The 17,506-nt window shown below is 44.9% G+C and overlaps 1 protein-coding gene across 1 annotated transcript in view; it reads left to right on the forward strand.

Moving 5' to 3' along the window:
• Positions 1-12,886, forward strand: part of NALCN (sodium leak channel, non-selective) — a 2,264,872-nt gene extending 2,251,986 nt beyond the window's left edge. The window contains exons 42-43 of the mRNA XM_069205064.1: positions 7,286-7,403; positions 9,064-12,886. Of these exons, the coding sequence (XP_069061165.1) occupies positions 7,286-7,403; positions 9,064-9,257 (312 nt within the window). The 3' untranslated portion in view covers positions 9,258-12,886. The remainder of the gene's footprint in view (positions 1-7,285; positions 7,404-9,063) is intronic.
• Positions 12,887-17,506: the final 4,620 nt, after the last annotated feature.

A 17,506-nucleotide genomic window follows, 5' to 3' on the forward strand; every position in this document is an offset into this window, starting at 1 on the left:
TCTGAGTTCGAGGCCCTCCTCCACCCGCAGGCTTCTGCCTGCGCCTCATCCCTGGTGTCTAGTGGGAGAGCTCTGCTTTCCTACTAGGCTACATTCCTCCTCTCTCCTCCTTTTCTCCTCCTTTCTCTGCTTTGCTCTCTGCTCTTCTGTCCCTTTGTGCTCCTTTTGCTTCCCTATTCTCTTCCTCGTTTTTCTCTCTCTTTCTCTCTCTCACTTTCGCTCTCCCTCGCCACTGCTGCCCCCGTGGCGCCGCTCCCTTTTTGTGGCCCACCCCTGTTCTCGCACTGTTTTTCACCCCCGCTCCTGCCTCCCAGCTGTCCTCTCCTCCCGCCCACCTCCCTACTTAAAGGCTGCTGGCACGCCAAAGGCAAGCCCATCTGCACCCATCTGCGCCTGGACCACGCCCTGTGCCAGAACCCCTGGCTCCCGTACCCCCACCGCCACCTCGCACATCTTCACTACGACACCACCACCCTCCGGCCCTCAACACCAGTTGCTCTCCCGCCTGCCTTCAAGCCTCCCCGCAGACCACACGTGGACCCTTCTTCTGCCGGAACTGCACCTTCACCAGCCTCCATGCCAATGATCCACCCACTGAGGCAGGACGCCACCATCTCAGATGTATCCTCCTCAACACCCGCTCCGTCCACAAGCACGCAGTAGAGCAATGGAATCTACTCGACCCAGACATCACCTTCCTGACCAAGACCTTAATAAAACCCCTCCTCACCGCCTGACATCACCAGAGCCATCCCAGATGGCTACAAGATCACCTGCAGGGTCTGCTCCAACAAACCAGGAGGAGGCATCACCATCGTCCACAAGAACACCCTCAGGATCACGACCAGCGCCGAAGACACCCTCAGCACCACCGAACACCTGCATTTCCAGATCCACAATGACCCAAACACCACCCTCTAAGGGACCCTCATCTACAGGCCCCCCGGTCCCCGACAGCAGTTCAGCAACACCATTACCAACGTCATCAGCATGGACGCTCTCACATCCACTGACTACATACTCCTCTGGGACTTAAACTTCCACCTCGAGAACACCAACGACAACAACACCGCCACCCTGCTCAACAACCTCTCCAACCTCAGCCTCAAACAGCTTGTCACGACACCGACCCACTACACAGGACACACACTCGACCCTATTCTCTCCGCCAGCAATCACGTCTCCTTCAGCCACACCACTGAACTCCACTGGACAGACTACTGCTGCATCCACTTCTCCTTCAAGAAGCCCACAATACACCACCACCCACAACGGATCTCTCACTGCAGTTTGAACAAGGTCACCGAAGACCAACTGATCGCGCCCCTCTCCCGGAACCCACCCATCGACACCACCGACACTGATGCAGCTGCCCGCAACTTCAGGCAGTGGGTCGACATCTGTGCCAATACTCTCGCCCCAGTCAAGAATCCCTCCAAGAGATGCACCAACAGAAAGACCTTCTGGTTCACCGCCGATCTCCACGAATCCAAGCAAACCTGCCGACGACTCGAAAGAAAGTGGCGCCAAGATCAGACTTTGTACAACTACATAGCCTTTAAAAACACCATCCGCAGACACAACCAACTCATCCGAGCCACCAAGAGAACCGCACTCAAAGACAGAATCAACAACAATGCACACAGCCACAAGGAGCTTTTCAATGTTGTGAAGGAACTCTCCAATCCCAGCTCCAACGCCATCCCAAGACCTCTGCGACTCCCTAGCCTCCTACTTCCACTGCATGATTGCAGACATCCACAACAGCTTCAGCACTCCCCCGGCAACCATCAACACCACAGATTCACCTCCGACCAACCTCCTACTCTCTTGGCCCCCCTCAACGACAAAGACACCATCAAAATCATGAACACCATCCCCTCTGGCTCTCCATCTGACCCCTGCCCTCACCGCATCCTCAACAAAGCAAGCTCCATCATCACACCCCAACTACGGAAGATCATCAACAGCTCCTTCGAGTCCACCACCTTCTGGGAGAGCTGGAAACACAATGGGATCAACACCCTCCTCAAAAACCCAAGGCGGACCCAAAGGACCTCAGGAACTTCCGGCTTATCTCCCTGCTCTCCTTCCCAGCAAAAGTCATTGAGAAGGCTGTCAACAGACAACTAACCCGCTTCCTCAAGGAGAACGGCACCCTGGACCGTTCCCAATCGGGATTCCACAGCAACCACAGTACCAAAACTGCCCTCATTGCCAGCACCAACAACATCAGAACCATACTGGACAACGGCAAAGCCGCGGGCCTCATCCTCCTAGACCTCTAGGCCACGTTCGACATCGTCTGCCACCACAGCCTATGCTCACGCCTCAGCAATGCAGGAATCTGTGACAGAGCCCTGGACTGGGTCACCTCCTATCTCACTGGCAGAACCCAGAGAGTCTGCCTCCCCCATTCCAACGAAATCATCTGCGGCGTACTCCAGGGTTTGTCCCTCAGCCCGACCCACTTCAACGTCTACATATCCCCGCTCGCTAACATCGCCCGATCCCACAAACTCAACACCATCTCATACGCCAACAACACCCAGCTGATCCTCTCTGTCACCAAGGACTCCGCCAAGACCTACCTCCACGAAGTAATGAAGACCATCGCCGAATGGATGAAGAGAAGTTGCCCCAAACTCAATTCTGACAATACGGAAGTCCTCATCTTTGGTTCCACCCTCTTTGCATGGAATGACTCCTGGTGGCCTGCCACTCTCAGAGCCGCTCCGACTCCCTCCGACCACGCACGCAACCTAGGATTCATCTTGGACTCTTCATTATCCGTGACCCAGCAAGTCAACGCCATCTCCTCGTCCTGCTTCAACACCCTATGCACGCTAGGAAAAGATCTACAAATGGATACCCACCGAAACCAGAAGAACAGTCACCCAAGCCCTCGTAAGCAGCAAACTGGACTACGGCAATACCTTCTATGCAGGAACCACTGCCAAACTCCAGAAGAGGCTGTAACGCATCCAGAACGCCTCTGCACCCCTTACCCTGAACAGCCCCTGCCACATCACAGACCACCTGAGAAACCTGCACTGGTTCCCAGTCAACAAGAGAATCACATTCAAACTCCTCACCCATGTTCACAAAGCACTGCACAACACTGGACCAGAATACCTCAACAGACGGCTCTCCTTCTACACCCCAACCCGACATCTCTGCTCCGCCAATCTCACCCTCACAACCGTCCCACGTGTCTGCAACTTGCTGCCAAAACGTGGAACACTCTTCCCACCCACCTGCGCCAGACCTAAGACCTCCTTACCTTCAGGAAACTTCTCAAGACCTGGCTTTTCAAGCAGTAGCAGCAGCTCCCCCTTGTCAACCCCCCCAGCGCCTTGAGACCCTCACGTGTGAGTAGTGCACTTTACAAATTCCTGATAGATTGATTGATTGATTGATTTAGTGCTTTCAACCCACCTTACCAGCCTCACTCTAATATAAAATCTTTCATTCATTTTTAACAAACACAAGATCCATATGTAAAAAACTATGGCCCATATTTACAAGCCCCCAGTGCCACTGGAGCATCACTTTTTGTGACACTCCAGTGGCGCCGTGCACTGTGCTGTATTTACAAGATGGCGTTAAGCCACCTTTTGTGACTTAACGACACATTGTAAATACAGCCCCTTTACACACAGCACTTTGCATGGAAGGGGAGTGAAATGGGTGTTGCTGTGGGCGTTCCACAGCAACACCCATTGCTTTTTGATGCTGCTCCAAATTTACAAGAAATTGTAAATCTGTGGCAGCGCCAAAATCTAATGCCACCCTGGAGGTGGCGTTAGCATGGTACAACGAGGGAAAATGCTTTCATTTCTCCTCGTTTTGTGCTCTTTCTATGTGTGCTGCATTCTGCAGCACACATAGAAAGAGCAAATCGCCATTGAAGATTGTTTTTGTGCAGGAAGGTGTCTCTTCCTGCACAAAAACAATCTCCCTTGCAATGCAGCCATCCTTGCACCATGCTGCAAGGGTGGCTGCGTTGGCGCTAGGCAGCCAATTTAGTGCAGGGGTAAACACACAGCACACACAGAAATGCCAAATCACTATTAGCGATTGTTTATGAGCAGGAAGGCACACCTCCCACACATAAACAAACAAACCCCTCAACGCAGACATCCTTGCATGATGGTGCAAGGAGGCGTACGTTGGCGCTAGACAGCTCAATATAGTCCTAGCGCAGGGTGACAACTCAGGGGTGCGCCATATTCAATTAAATACGGCACATCCTTGCATTGTGAAAATGATGGAGCGTGGCGCTGCCAATTTTGGTTCAGCATCGCGCTCCTTAATTTTCTTTTAAATATGGGCATGAGTTCCGGAGACTTGCTGTTGTCCTCCAGTGCACGGGGTTCGGGGTGCATATGAGTGGTTATCTCACCACTGGGACTTATATTTAGTGTGGAATCACTGTTGGTTGAGAGGTCCTTTAGGGAGTGTCGACTTAGGGTCCATCTGCCATTTTTGTATATATTTGTTAATTTTGTTCTGCAGTACTGAAGCACTGGGACACCAGTGGCAAAAGATCCCAGCTGTTACAATTGGGTCCCAGTGTCCCTTCACTGTCCTGGGACCCTCCGACCTGTATTCCTTAAACACATTATCTTCAGTATAGAACCTCTTTTGTTAGGAGCAAGAGACCAATGATATAAAAATAGGTTTTGGGGGAGGGTGATGGCGTGAGGATGATGAAGTAATAACGCATAATAAATACACAAATACTTGTTATCCATACTTTAAAATATATTGCTGGCTACCACAGAGTTCTGCAACCTGCATAAGGAACTCAATTGTTTATTTGGTCACATTACTCCTCAGTGACTTGCAATGTCCTTATATTATATTGCACTGGGTATTTCATCCCATTTATGGCAGCTGTTCCCAATTGCAGCCACATGAGCATATATGTAATGATACATGGCACCCTCAAACACCTTTATGGGGGGGAAATGCATGGACTGAATGTCCCAAGGTAACTTGTTCCTTTTTTTAAAGTTTCTTGAATTCCTCCTACAAAGTTGCTTCGCGTTCTTAGCGTCAGTGCTATCAGACATGTGTAAAAACGAGAGAGGTATTAAAAGTGTATGTGAGAACACAGGGGCATATTTATACTCTGTTTGCACCGAATTAGCGTAATTTTTTTTAACTCTAATTCGGTGCAAAACTAACTCCATATTTATACTTTGGGGCTAGACCCGTCTAGTGCCAAATTTATGGAGTTAAAGTCATTTTCTGGAAGTGGAGACCTACCTTGCCTTAATGAGATGCAAGGTAGGCGTTCCCGTGCAAAAAATGACTCTATGGCCTTAACGCCATGTTTAGGGGCATATTTATACTCTGCAGCATATTTATACTCTGTTTGCACCGAAGTAGTGTCATTTATTTTACTCTAATTCGGTGCAAAACTAACTCCATATTTATACTTTGGTGCTAGACCCGTCTAGCACCAAGGCCCTGATTTATACCTTTTTTGCGCCGCATTAACGTCATTTTTTTTTATGCATAAGTGGTGCAAACGTACAAAATATTGCCCCTTTTTTATATTTTTTGCTGCAAAACTGCACTAACTCAGTTTTGCACCAAAAAGTTTAGCACCGGCTTGCACCATTTCTGTGCACCAGCCGGGCACCATATTTATGGAATGGTGCAAGCCGGTGCAAAGGGTAGGATAGAGTAAAACAAAAATGACTTTAGTCGGGTGGGGCTGGCAGTATAGAAGAAGAGGATTTAGCACAAAAAAATGACTTTAGGCAGGTTAGAGTAAACAAAAAATTACTCTAACCAGATTAGTGTCATTTTATGGTGCTAAACCTACCATGCCACATGACTCTTGCTTTAGAAAAGGCAGAAGTCACGCCCACCACCCCAATGGCCAGCACAGAGGACAACGGTCCCCTGGGCATGGCCGTTGCACCCTATGCCAGGTATGGGCAATTTCAGGGCCCCATATGGCACTTTCAATAATAAAATGCAATCTTACATGTACTTACCTGGGATGGGGTCCCCCATCCTCTGCAGTCCCTCTGGTGTGGGTAGGGGTGCCCCGGGGGACTGGGGAGGGCACCTGTGGGCTTATTCCATGGTGTTCCATCATGGAAATAGGCCCACAGGTCCCCTAACGCCTGCCCTGACCCAGGCTTTAAAAAATGGGTCAAAGCAAGTTTTGCCCCATTTGTTGACCCTTCCTCCCTCCCTTGCACCATTTTTGCATGGGAGTATAAATATGGAGTTAAGGCCATAGAGGAATTTTTTGCACAGAAACACCTACCTTGCATCTCATTATGGCAAGGTAGGTTTCCACTTCCAAAAAATGACTTTAACTCCATAAATTTAGCGCTAAACGGGTCTAGCACCAAAGTATAAATATGGAGTTAGTTTTGCACCGAATTAGAGTAAAAAAAAAGTGACGCTAATTCAGTGCAAACAGAGTATAACTATGCCCCTTAGCATAAAAAAATGACGCTAATCTGGTTAGATTAATTTACTTTGACTCTAACCTGCTTAACGTCCTTTTTTCTTTTCACGCTAGCCTACCCTTTGCACCGGCTTGCACCATTCCATAAATATGGTGCCCAGCTGGTGCTAAAAAATGGTGCAAGCCGGTGCAAACGTTTTTGGTGCAAACTGCTTTAGTGCACTTTTGCACCAAAAGTATAAATAAGGCCCACAGTGCGCAATAGTGCAGATTTAAATGCAAAATGTGTACATATTCCTTCCCTCATATATGCTATTCTCCAATAGCAAAACAAACCTCTTGGTGGCATTTTCTCCATTCATCCAATCAGCCATTACGTGCACATACAGAAAACTACAGTTTGCATTCTAAGAGATGCACCAAGCACTATTAATAAATGAATGACTATCTATTGCAGTTTAATGTTGCTGCAGTGTGCGAGTGAGTGAACCCAACAATATTTGTGTTTATATAAATTGTAAATCATACATATATTGTGGCAATAGCAGGTAATCATTTTCCTCAAATGACTTCAGTCGTCAGGATCTGATATTTCCCCTTTACTCTCGTTATGCTGTCGATATTGGCCCATAATCGTTGCATTTATGGCGGTTAATGTTTTAAGTAGAGAGGGTTAACAGCTGTCACTGTCCTATGCAGAAGGCAATAATGCAGTGAGTGTTTTGTTTCTTGTATATCCCATTAAGGAATTCTGCTGATACGATAGACTTTGATACCTAGACAATGAAGTTCCTTTTAAGTGTGAATTTTACATACATGAACCAAATGTTTATTTTCATCCCACAGACAAGCAGCCAACAACAACTGCTAAGTCCAACTCTTTCTGATAGAGGGGGATATCGCCAAGACTCTACTGATGCTGGGAAACCCCAAAGAAAATTTGGGCAGTGGCGTTTGCCTTCAGGTAGGTAGATCTTTTACTATTTGCATCGTAAGTTCCACTTCCAAAAAACCCCTCAACGAGGTATACTGTTCAGGCCATTTTTGTTTTTCTCCAATTAATTTTAGTCTGAGTATATATGCCTAGACTTTTGAAATCTGTGCTGTATTGCTATAATTTCGCAAATTACGTTTATGACAGTGCAAAGTTGCAAATTTTGCATAATTCAGATTATTACTCCAGGGCATTGCTGTAGCTGGGTGTGAATAGGTAGTGCAAAGGTGTGTGTCTGTGTGTGTGTGAGTGTGTGATGACTAACATTGGTTTTGTACTGGAAAGATACCCTGCCCTTAAAAAGTCCTGTACTTAGACACTTTTATTTGCGTTTCTCACATTGGCTGTGTGCTGAACAGTGCAGTGTTCTATGGGTGGGAGTAGTGGAACACCCAAGTAGCACCCATGGAACTCCTCCTTGGCACAAAGCAGCACAAAGCAAGGTAAAGCAGTCCAGGATACTACGTGTGCTGCTTTAAAGGCAACTTTAAAGTTTTGCACTCAAAAAGAAGGACAGTGCATCACTTTGCCCAACTTTGCAGATACACAAAGTTTTGATAAATCTGCCCACCTCATTCACAAAGATTTCTGGCCGTAGGTTTAACATAAACAATGGATATCTTTGTGTTCCTTTCATGTTGTTTTGTAATGAAAAAACATAATGGGCCTCATTTATGAGGCCCCTGGCAGAAAGGGCAGAAATGCACAGTATCTACAAGATGCAGTGCATTTCTGTCTTCTCGCCCTACTCTGGCACACAAATTGCTTCCTAGCACCTATGCAGGCACCCTTGTACCATAGTGTAAGGATGCCTGCATTGCGGGGGTGATTGTTTTTGTGCAGGAAGGGACACCTTCCTACACAAAAACAATAGCAAGAGGTGTTTCCTATTTCTGTGTGTGCTGCAAAATGCAGCACACATAGAAAGAGGAAAAAACGGGGAAAAATAGATGTCTCCCTGTTGCATCATTCTTACAGTGCGTAGGAATCCGACACACTTCCAGACTTGTAACTGTGGGAATCTGTCAGATTCCTCCAAGTTCCATGCGTGTTGCATGGGTACACCCCAAGCAATACCCATGAATGCCCCTGTCAGATAGTGTTAAGTGTGAAAGGGGTCCATATTTACAAAGCCACGCAAGGTGGCTTTGCATGAATGTGGGTTGGCATACTTGACCACCGGAGCTTTAAAAACAAAATTACGCTCCGGTGGGTCAGTGTGGTGCTTGGGCCTCGTAAATGAGGCACATATTGTGTCAGTCATGAGGAAAACGGCTTTAACATTAAGTGACATGAGAACGACACAACCATTTTGAGGTTCAATGTGTGCTCATCAAAAAATATTGCCCTTTACGGAGAAATGCTGCCAGCTTCAGGATTAAAACTATGCAAGAGTGTAGATAAAGGAACATCAAGAAACTCTGTAAACTACAGCAACCATGGGTGCCAGAGTAATGTGCTACCCCCTATAATGCACAATGTAAATGCATTTGCAATACAGTACAACTAGGACACTAATACTAATACAACTAGGACAATGAAACTAACACAAGCCAAACCAATGGCCCATCAAGCATGTATGGCATTTACATACCTGTTTCATGATATGCTATTTTGTTTCATTTCTCAGCCCCTAAGCCCATCAGCCATTCTGTGTCGTCTGTTAACCTGCGCTCTGGAGGTCGCCCAACTGTGAAATCTGTCGTGTGTAAAATGAATCAGATGTCTGACACCGTGTCTTGTGGGTCAGAGGTCAAAAAATGGTGGACAAGGCAACTAACCGTGGAGAGTGACGAAAGCGGCGATGACCTTCTTGACATGTGACAGTGGTGGGAAGGAGGGCAGAGTGGAAGCTACTGTATCTTGTGAAAAAGTACAGTACTATTTTTCTATTTATTCCCAAATCATTACATTTGTGAGCAGATTGTCCCACTGCCTCTTGACTAACCATGTTTAAATATGACAGATTGTTGAAAGAGGCAGTTGTCAGTTGTGATGTTTATGGGAAGGAAGCACTGCAGTATCTTAAGAAGCAAAATGTGTGCATGAATTGGGTATTCCATCTTAATAGCAACTCCAGAATATTGTGCAACCAGTACATCATGGTCAAAATATCGAGGACTACAATATTGATAAGGCAAATATATACAGCTAAATACATGTTATTTTATGTAACACCACATAAATGTACCTTGACAATGTTTATATGGTGAAGGTACGCAGATGTGTAGTTGAGTATAGTAAATCAATACATACCTATATGAACATACCTTCTCCATAACTTAGTCCTCGTTATTTTGGCTACAATATTTAGGAAACACACCGGTTGGTGTAGTCAATATTTCGGCATACATCTGGAGATGAACTGTAGTCAAGAAAATAGTTTCTTACATTCTCTGACCATGATGTAAATGTGGTGGTTTCAGAGCGAAATGAGTGTTAATGGAGCAGGTCCTCCAGCAGGAGGGAGTTGCTTAAAGGGGATCTGGCTGCTTTTGTATGAATGGACTGCAGTAGTCAGAAACCTAACCTGCCATGCCAAAAATGCTGTTTCCTCCAAGAGAGGTAGTAAGTGTCCTTGATTGAAAGGGCCAACAGTACCTTACAGTCATAACGTTTTTACATTATTTTACTTTTTCAAGGTCGCCTTCCTGTTTCTCGGGCTGGATTTTACCTTATATTCGAAACCTTGAAATGCCAGCAGGAACGACTGCTAAAGCTTAGTATTTTTTACAAAATACAGATTATGAGGATAAAAAGTATTTCTTTTTACATTTCTCCAATTTTAAACTATGTTTTGGACAATGAATCATTAGCTTTAAATAAATTGTAAATATGTGTTTTTAAATGTAAGGACGTTACATTTCCTAGACCTTTTCAAGGATTGTTAAACAGCATTAGTATGGTTTGAGCAGCTTTGATGAGCTAAAATGAAAACTGTGAATATGTGTTGTAATTTTTGGGGTTTATATTAGTCATATTCCTATTGTTGTTGATGACTTTTAACAAAAGTGCATACACGATGGATTGTAGTGAAAAGAGGACTGGAAAACTGTGATGATGACGTTAAGGAACAAAGTGCTTACTTAATAATAAACTGTCATTTTACGCTTTTTGAACGCAAAACTTGACAACGATTATGGAAATTACTCGATCCTCTTTCTGATTAGAAGTGTCCATCCGACTGAGTGGCTGGATATGTGAGTCTACAGTAATTGCCATGTTTTTTAGTAAATATACTGTATTTTTTTTGGGCAAATTGTCTCTCTCGCTGAGCATGTGTCAATATTTTAGGTTCTACAGAATGAAAGCTCTTCCCCAGAAAACGGTTTTCAACATTAGATAGAAAATAGCAGACACACCGACCTAAAGGAGATCCTGAGCACAATGAACTGAGAAAGGGAAATAACAAAATACCCCATCTTACTAATTGGAATACAGACACAGGTGTGCTTAATTACATGTACACAGCTATGACAGAAACCAGATCACATTTATAAACATACGAAAACATCCCTTTCAAATGATGTTTAATTGTGATAAAAACATATTTATTTGAATAAAATTGTTTTCCCTGGACGTGATTCGTCAAGTAGTCTATCTTCTCTATTGTCTTATTAAAATAAACCATCACTAATGTTATTTGAATTATTTCTGAGCAGTCACACTCCCAGTGATATGTTTTCTACTGAGATTTCTCACAGTTATTTTAGAATTGTTAGTGAGATTCCAAAGGTTTATGAAATGTTCTTAAGAACAAAACACAAAAGACAAATATTTAACGTAACCAGAACGAGAATCTGAAGTTGGGAAATAATGACAATATGGGCATGAATTAATGGTGGATGGTAATGTAAAATCTATCAGTGCCCAAAAGATGTGGTAAATCTACCATCTGCAGAATTACCTCTGAAGAAAATACCACTGTCAAATTTTGACCACTCTATTGTAAATAAAGTTAATGAACCCATGAAGAGGCACAAAGGCTTACTGCAACATTGCGATGCAACAGAAACACTCACACCCTCTGCAGCAACTGGCAGAAAGTAGAATCCCCAGCAATATCAACCCAAACACTGTCCCACAGTCTTGAACTCTCCAGTGACGCAATATCATTCCGAGAAGGGATGCAAGAATGAGAGGTTACAACATGCTTTCTAATTAAAAAAAAAGGCCCTATAGTAGTAGCCAGAGGATTGGCAGATGCACAAGTCAGTGTTGTTTGTTCCATGTACGCAGCAATATTGTTACCCTGATCTTTTAAGATTTCTAAAGGGATCAGTGAGAAACGCCCTTCACTGAGAAAGGAACGCTGTGCGTGAGGTCCTCGATAGGAAGAACATCATATTGCAGGAATCTAAACACCATCTATCTCGACTTATTGCATTAATCCTCTAGAATTAGCACAGTGCTTAATTTGTGCTTGTTGTTTCCGGTGCAGAGCACCATCACCTATTTTTGAGGGCCAGGGCTTATTCTTCTGCCGCAAGCATTTGCTGCCAGCAAAAGACGCATATGGGAAAGACAGATGAAGGGAAAAAACGAAAAAGCGTCACAAAGGGGGGAAGTAGAAAGCTGCAAGAGTGAGATGAAGGAGAAGGGAGTGGCTTTATATGGATTGAAGAGGCCTGCGACGGCTTCAGGATTACGCCCCTTCAGTATTCCACGTTCACACATTTAATTGCAGCAGCCGCGTGTTAAAGAGGAGGGCTTTGGGCACCAGCACTTTTTTATATACAAATTAAGCACTGAATTATCAGTTCCGAAAAAGCGATTACTAATATTCACCCTTGGAGTAATCCTCTAGATGAAGAGCTACCTACCACACCTATTTCTTGATTCTTTAGTTTACAGGCTTTGTCATGGCTGAGTGACAAGATAGTGCGAGGAAATATGAATGTTCCACTCACATAGGAAGTTAAAAAAGGACATAGGATTATAGTGCTGTACAAGCAGGACTTACAATAAGGACTTGTATGAGGTACAGATGAACTATAATACAATTATTTTGATAAACTATTGAAAGTATCACAAGTAATCCCACACTCTAGACTTTACACTCCTAAAATGTACAGCCCCACAGCCAAACATGTACCATGGTTCAATAAAAAGAAGAAACTTGGTTGCGAAGATTTTGGTTGTGTTGGTCACTTAATTATGTACTTTTGTACCTTATATTTGTGTTTAATTGTGTTATTGACTGGACTTCAAATGACCAAAACCTAACATTTCCTTAAACACTGATGCTTTCAAAGCTATTTTTATTGTTAAATATGTAATTGTTACTCAGGATTGTTCTGTTTGTTAAACAAAACTCCACAATGTAATGAAGGAGGGCAGTACATAGTTTTTGTGCTGCTCTGAAGTTAAGCTTTTATATATAACATTGTGAAAATTGTTTGATTTGTAAAATATACCTTGCTGAATTTTCAATAAATTATTAAAGGAAGTACATTAATGAGTGTGTCTTTATAGATATGGTTCTGAAAAGTATATTGTATCAAAGTTCGTGTGCAGTAAAATAGTTAACTAGCATGAATAATTTTCCCTCACTGCTTTTGATCATCAACATTACTTTCTGTGTGGGCAGTTGAAGGACCATTACATTAAATGTTGACTGTGTGCCTGCGACCATTTTACAGTAGTGCACATAACGCTTTCTCACAAACACTTTGCACCTATTAAGGTTTCTGAGCAAATTATTGAAAACAATCGAGCATCGCAGTTGTAAAGCCACTGTAATACACAAAATAATAACAAATTAGTGAATTTTAAACATTATAAACTGTCACAGTGTATGTCTGATTTACATTCCAGCCAGACACTATTGAAACAAAACTGTTACATAGATCAGAGGGCGGTCCTAATGTCATAAAGATCCCGTATGCAGACTCCATTTTGAGCATGTTTAGTTAGCCTGTATGCCTTTGGCCCATATATCACATGTCCTTATCTCTTGCAGAACTCATGAAAGTAACAATTCATCCAAACAATGAATGTGCTAACACCTAAGGTGAAAAAAGTCTGCTGTACGGTCCCTCATGTCTGCATTTCAATACCTTTCAGTGAATGTGCAAACCAAAGGGCCATATTTATACTCTGTTTGCGCCGAATGTGCGTCAAACTTTTTGACGCACATTCAGCGCAAACACTGCCCGGTATTTATACTTTGACGTCCGACACAGCAGGCGTCAAAGTTCCACCATGTGCGCCATTTTTTAGAAGAGGGAACCTGCCTTGCGTTAATTATATGCAAGGTAGGCATTCCCGTCTAAAAAATGACTTTAAGGCCTGTGCCCCATATTTATACTGTGACGTCATTTTGACGCACAGGAGTGGGCAGGCCTTAAAAAACGGCGCCCAGCCTGATGGGCGCCGTTTTTTAACGCCTGGGTCAGGGCAGGCGTTAAGGGACCTGTGGGCTCAGAAGGAGCCCGGAGGTGCCCTCCCATGCCCTCAGGGGCACCCCCTGCCACCCTTGCCCACCCCAGGAGGACAGCCAAGGATGGAGGGAGCCATCCCAGGGACAGAAAGGTAAGTGCAGGTAGGTATATTTTTTTGTATTTTGTTTTGGGCATAGGGGGGCCTGATTTGTGCCCCCCTACATGCCACTATGCCCAATGACCATGCCCAGGGGACATAAGTCCCCTGGGCATGGCCATTGGGCAAGGGGGCATGACTTCTGTCTTTGCTAAGACAAGAGTCATGTCAATGGGGGTTGGGCGTAAAAATAAATGGCGCAAATCGGGTTGAGGCCAAAATTTTGCCTCAGCCTGATTTGCCCCATTTTTTGACGCCCAAGCTCCATTTTCCCCCACGCCGGCGCTGCCTGGTGTGAGTCATTTTTTTTTACGCACACCAGTCCGCAGCGCCGGCTAACGTCATTCAATAAATTCGGCGCCCACATGGCACTTTGGAATGGCGTTAGCCGGCGTTACATTTTTTGACGCACAACTGCGTTGGCGCAGTTGTGCGTCAAAAAGTATAAATATGGCCCAAAATATAGTCTGAATTGATGTATCTTCGTCTTGCTGGCTCATACTCCTTATGTCTCAGACTTAGTGGAAAGCCCCCCAATGTAGGGTATAAGTCATTAGTCAACCCTATAAACACCACAGAAATTGGCCAATGGTTCACAGAGTTCTTCAATTCAAGTTTTTGAAAGGGGTCCCGCCATACTGTAGCAGCATCCATTCATAAGTCAAGAGCAGATACAGAGAAGAGAGAAGCTGAGCCCAACTGATGTGTGGTTTCCTTCTGAAGAAACACTTTCTCCTGGCCTAAGTCTGATAACCACAGCTTCTCCATTGTGAACAAGTACGCTTAATCCCAAGAAACTCTAGAGGCAAGTTCGCTATTCCATGCTCTCATATTGTAGCACCTTATGGTGTCATGTAAGAAATGTTCATATTATTCTCACTGTTAATGGCATGCATTAGTGCTGTTTTAATTATATTCTGTGTGTTATTGTTGTACTAAGCAACAGATGTAGACTGTTGAAATATATACACTTTTTGAATATATCAATTAAAAAGTTTTCCGGAAGGATTCAGCTATACCTTCAATTAATTGGATATCAACATAGCCTTGAGATGCAATGTTTCATAAAAAACAGAATTTATTGTCTCATGAATCATACAATTCACTTTGACAAATATGAATGAGGGAGCTAGTATACCCAACGGTGCCTAAACATGTTAAAAGGCATAACATCAAGAAAAGTATAGCAACTGTATGTATGAACACACAGTGCGGCCTTCAAATTTCGTGATCAAAGCTAAGCCAGTTCAATATTGGCACCCTCTGTCGAAATAACACTCCTTTTAGCAGCCAGTGCTGAGATGAGCAGCCAAAGGTGTTTCATGAGAAACACCACTTTTTCAGATGCATAAATGTCAAGAGAAAACTCCTCTGTTCATGTTCCTTTGCAAACACATAGGAAAAATAATTCCTCCACCTCAATAGGATGTCCTAGTGTTGTAAATAGCTCAGTCTCAATGCACTTGCATATGGATGGACAATTCACACGTGGAAATGATATGTCTTCATACACCTCCCAAATCACCCATAGCTATTAGTACATGCATTAGTGCTGTTCTAATTATATTCTGTGTGTTATTCTTATTGTACTAAGCAACAGAACAAGACTGTTAAAATAAACACTTTTAAATGTTCAGGGCAAGATTTACTAAATTCTAACGCAATGCAGCACACAAAAATGCTGCACTATATTGCGTGAGAAGAAGTGATCGGGAGAACATCATATCTACAGAGTTATGGCTCTCTCCTTCTCTCTCCCTAGTGCAGAATTTTGCTGATGAGTGCCACACGCCATAGTGCAAGAGTGTGTGTGAGTCTAGCAAATGTTTTGTCCAGTACAAAGTACTGTTCTAGACAACTTTTTAAACGTTTCCTACTTTCTAAGTGTGATGTACAGTGCTGCACCTATGTAATTGTAAAAAAAGAAAGGAGAAATGAAAACATTTCTCCTTTTAATGCCTTCTTTCAAGTCGTGTTAATTTCTGATGCAAAACCCTGTCTCAAATCTTTGGTAGATAGGGTTTTGAACCAAAAAGCATGATCAAAGCTAAGCCAGTTTAATATGGGCGTCAACTGTCAAACTTAACACTCCTTTTGGCAGCCACAGTTGAGATGATCCTTCACTGTCTTGCCACCACGACTAGGTGGTACCACAACTGTCCGCGTGGACTGTTTGGCTGAAGGGCCGGGTTATTGGGACCCTGTTCTTATGGGCAGGATGGGGGGGGAGGGGGAGGGAAGAGGTCAGGTTGGGCAAGGAAAAGCTTCTTAGGGACGGTGGGGCGGGATGAGTGAGGAGGGATGGGAGTGGAGGTCGAGGGAGTGGTTGTTGGAGGTGTATGTCTGCTGGACTTGGGTGCAGGTGCATGGGCAGTGTGCTGATGTGAGGTGGATGGCTGTTGGGTGTGTGAGTGCTTGTGTTTGTGTCCTTTAGGAGGGGGGCAGACAGGGTGGGAGAGGCCACAGGGGATACATGAATGTTGTGGAGGTGTCTGCTAGTAAGGTGTGTGTCCTGCTTGGTGTGGTGATGCTGGTGGTGGATGGTGATGCAGTGCATGCAGGTGTGAGTGTGGACGTGACTGTGAGGGAGGTGGGGGAGGCGGAGGAGGGTGAGACAGTGGAGGCAGTGGATGTGGTTGCGTCTGCAACTGTCCAGTGTTTGCATGAGTGCATGTGTGTTAAATTGTGGTGCCTGTGTTTGACTGTGCCACTCTTGTGTGTTGTCTTCTATGCATGTTCCTCTGTATGTGTGCATGGGATGGGTTGGGGTTGAGGAGACTGGGACTGGGAAGTGGTAGTTGGGGGGGATGGTAGGATCAGGGACAATGGCTGCCATCAGAGAGGAGGCCAGAGCCTGAATCGATCTCTGTTGGGCCGCCAATCCACAGTAGATGCCCTCCAGGAATGCATTGCATTGCTGCATCTGGGATGCCAGCCCCTGGATGGCATTCACAATGGTTGATTGCCCTACAGAGATGGATCTCAGGAGGTCAATAGACTCCTCACTCAGGGCAGCAGGGCTCACTGGGGCAGGGCCTGAGGTGTCTGGGGCGAAGGAGATGCCCACCCTCCTGGGTGAGTGGGCAAGGGCAACTCACTGAGGGGCTACTGGGAGAGCAGTGCTGGTGCGGGGTGGTGGCTGTACCTGCAGCTCGGGTGGTCACAGAGGTGTTCGCCACCACCAGGGAGCTTCCATCGGAGGAGGTATCTGAGTCTGTGTTGTCGCCTCTTGTCTCCGCCATGGTGCTACCCTCTCCGTCCATCCCACTGGTTCCCTCGGCATCGGTGGACTCGGCCTCCAGGGTCCTGTGGGATGCAGCTCCCTCTGTCGCCGGTGCCCTGCTCCTCCGTAGGATGATTCGAATGCACACATGGACAGGATGACAGAAGAAAAAAGGGGGGAGAGAGACAAAGGAAACACTGGGTCAATTACTGCACAAACATCACAGTTGGCATACACAGCACCGTCACAAACAGGGATCAGGATTGAGCAGTATGCATTGCACAGCCAGTGATTTGGCTAGATGCCACAG

Source organism: Pleurodeles waltl, chromosome 8, assembly GCF_031143425.1.
Source record: "Pleurodeles waltl isolate 20211129_DDA chromosome 8, aPleWal1.hap1.20221129, whole genome shotgun sequence".
In the NCBI taxonomy this organism is placed as follows: domain Eukaryota; kingdom Metazoa; phylum Chordata; class Amphibia; order Caudata; family Salamandridae; genus Pleurodeles; species Pleurodeles waltl.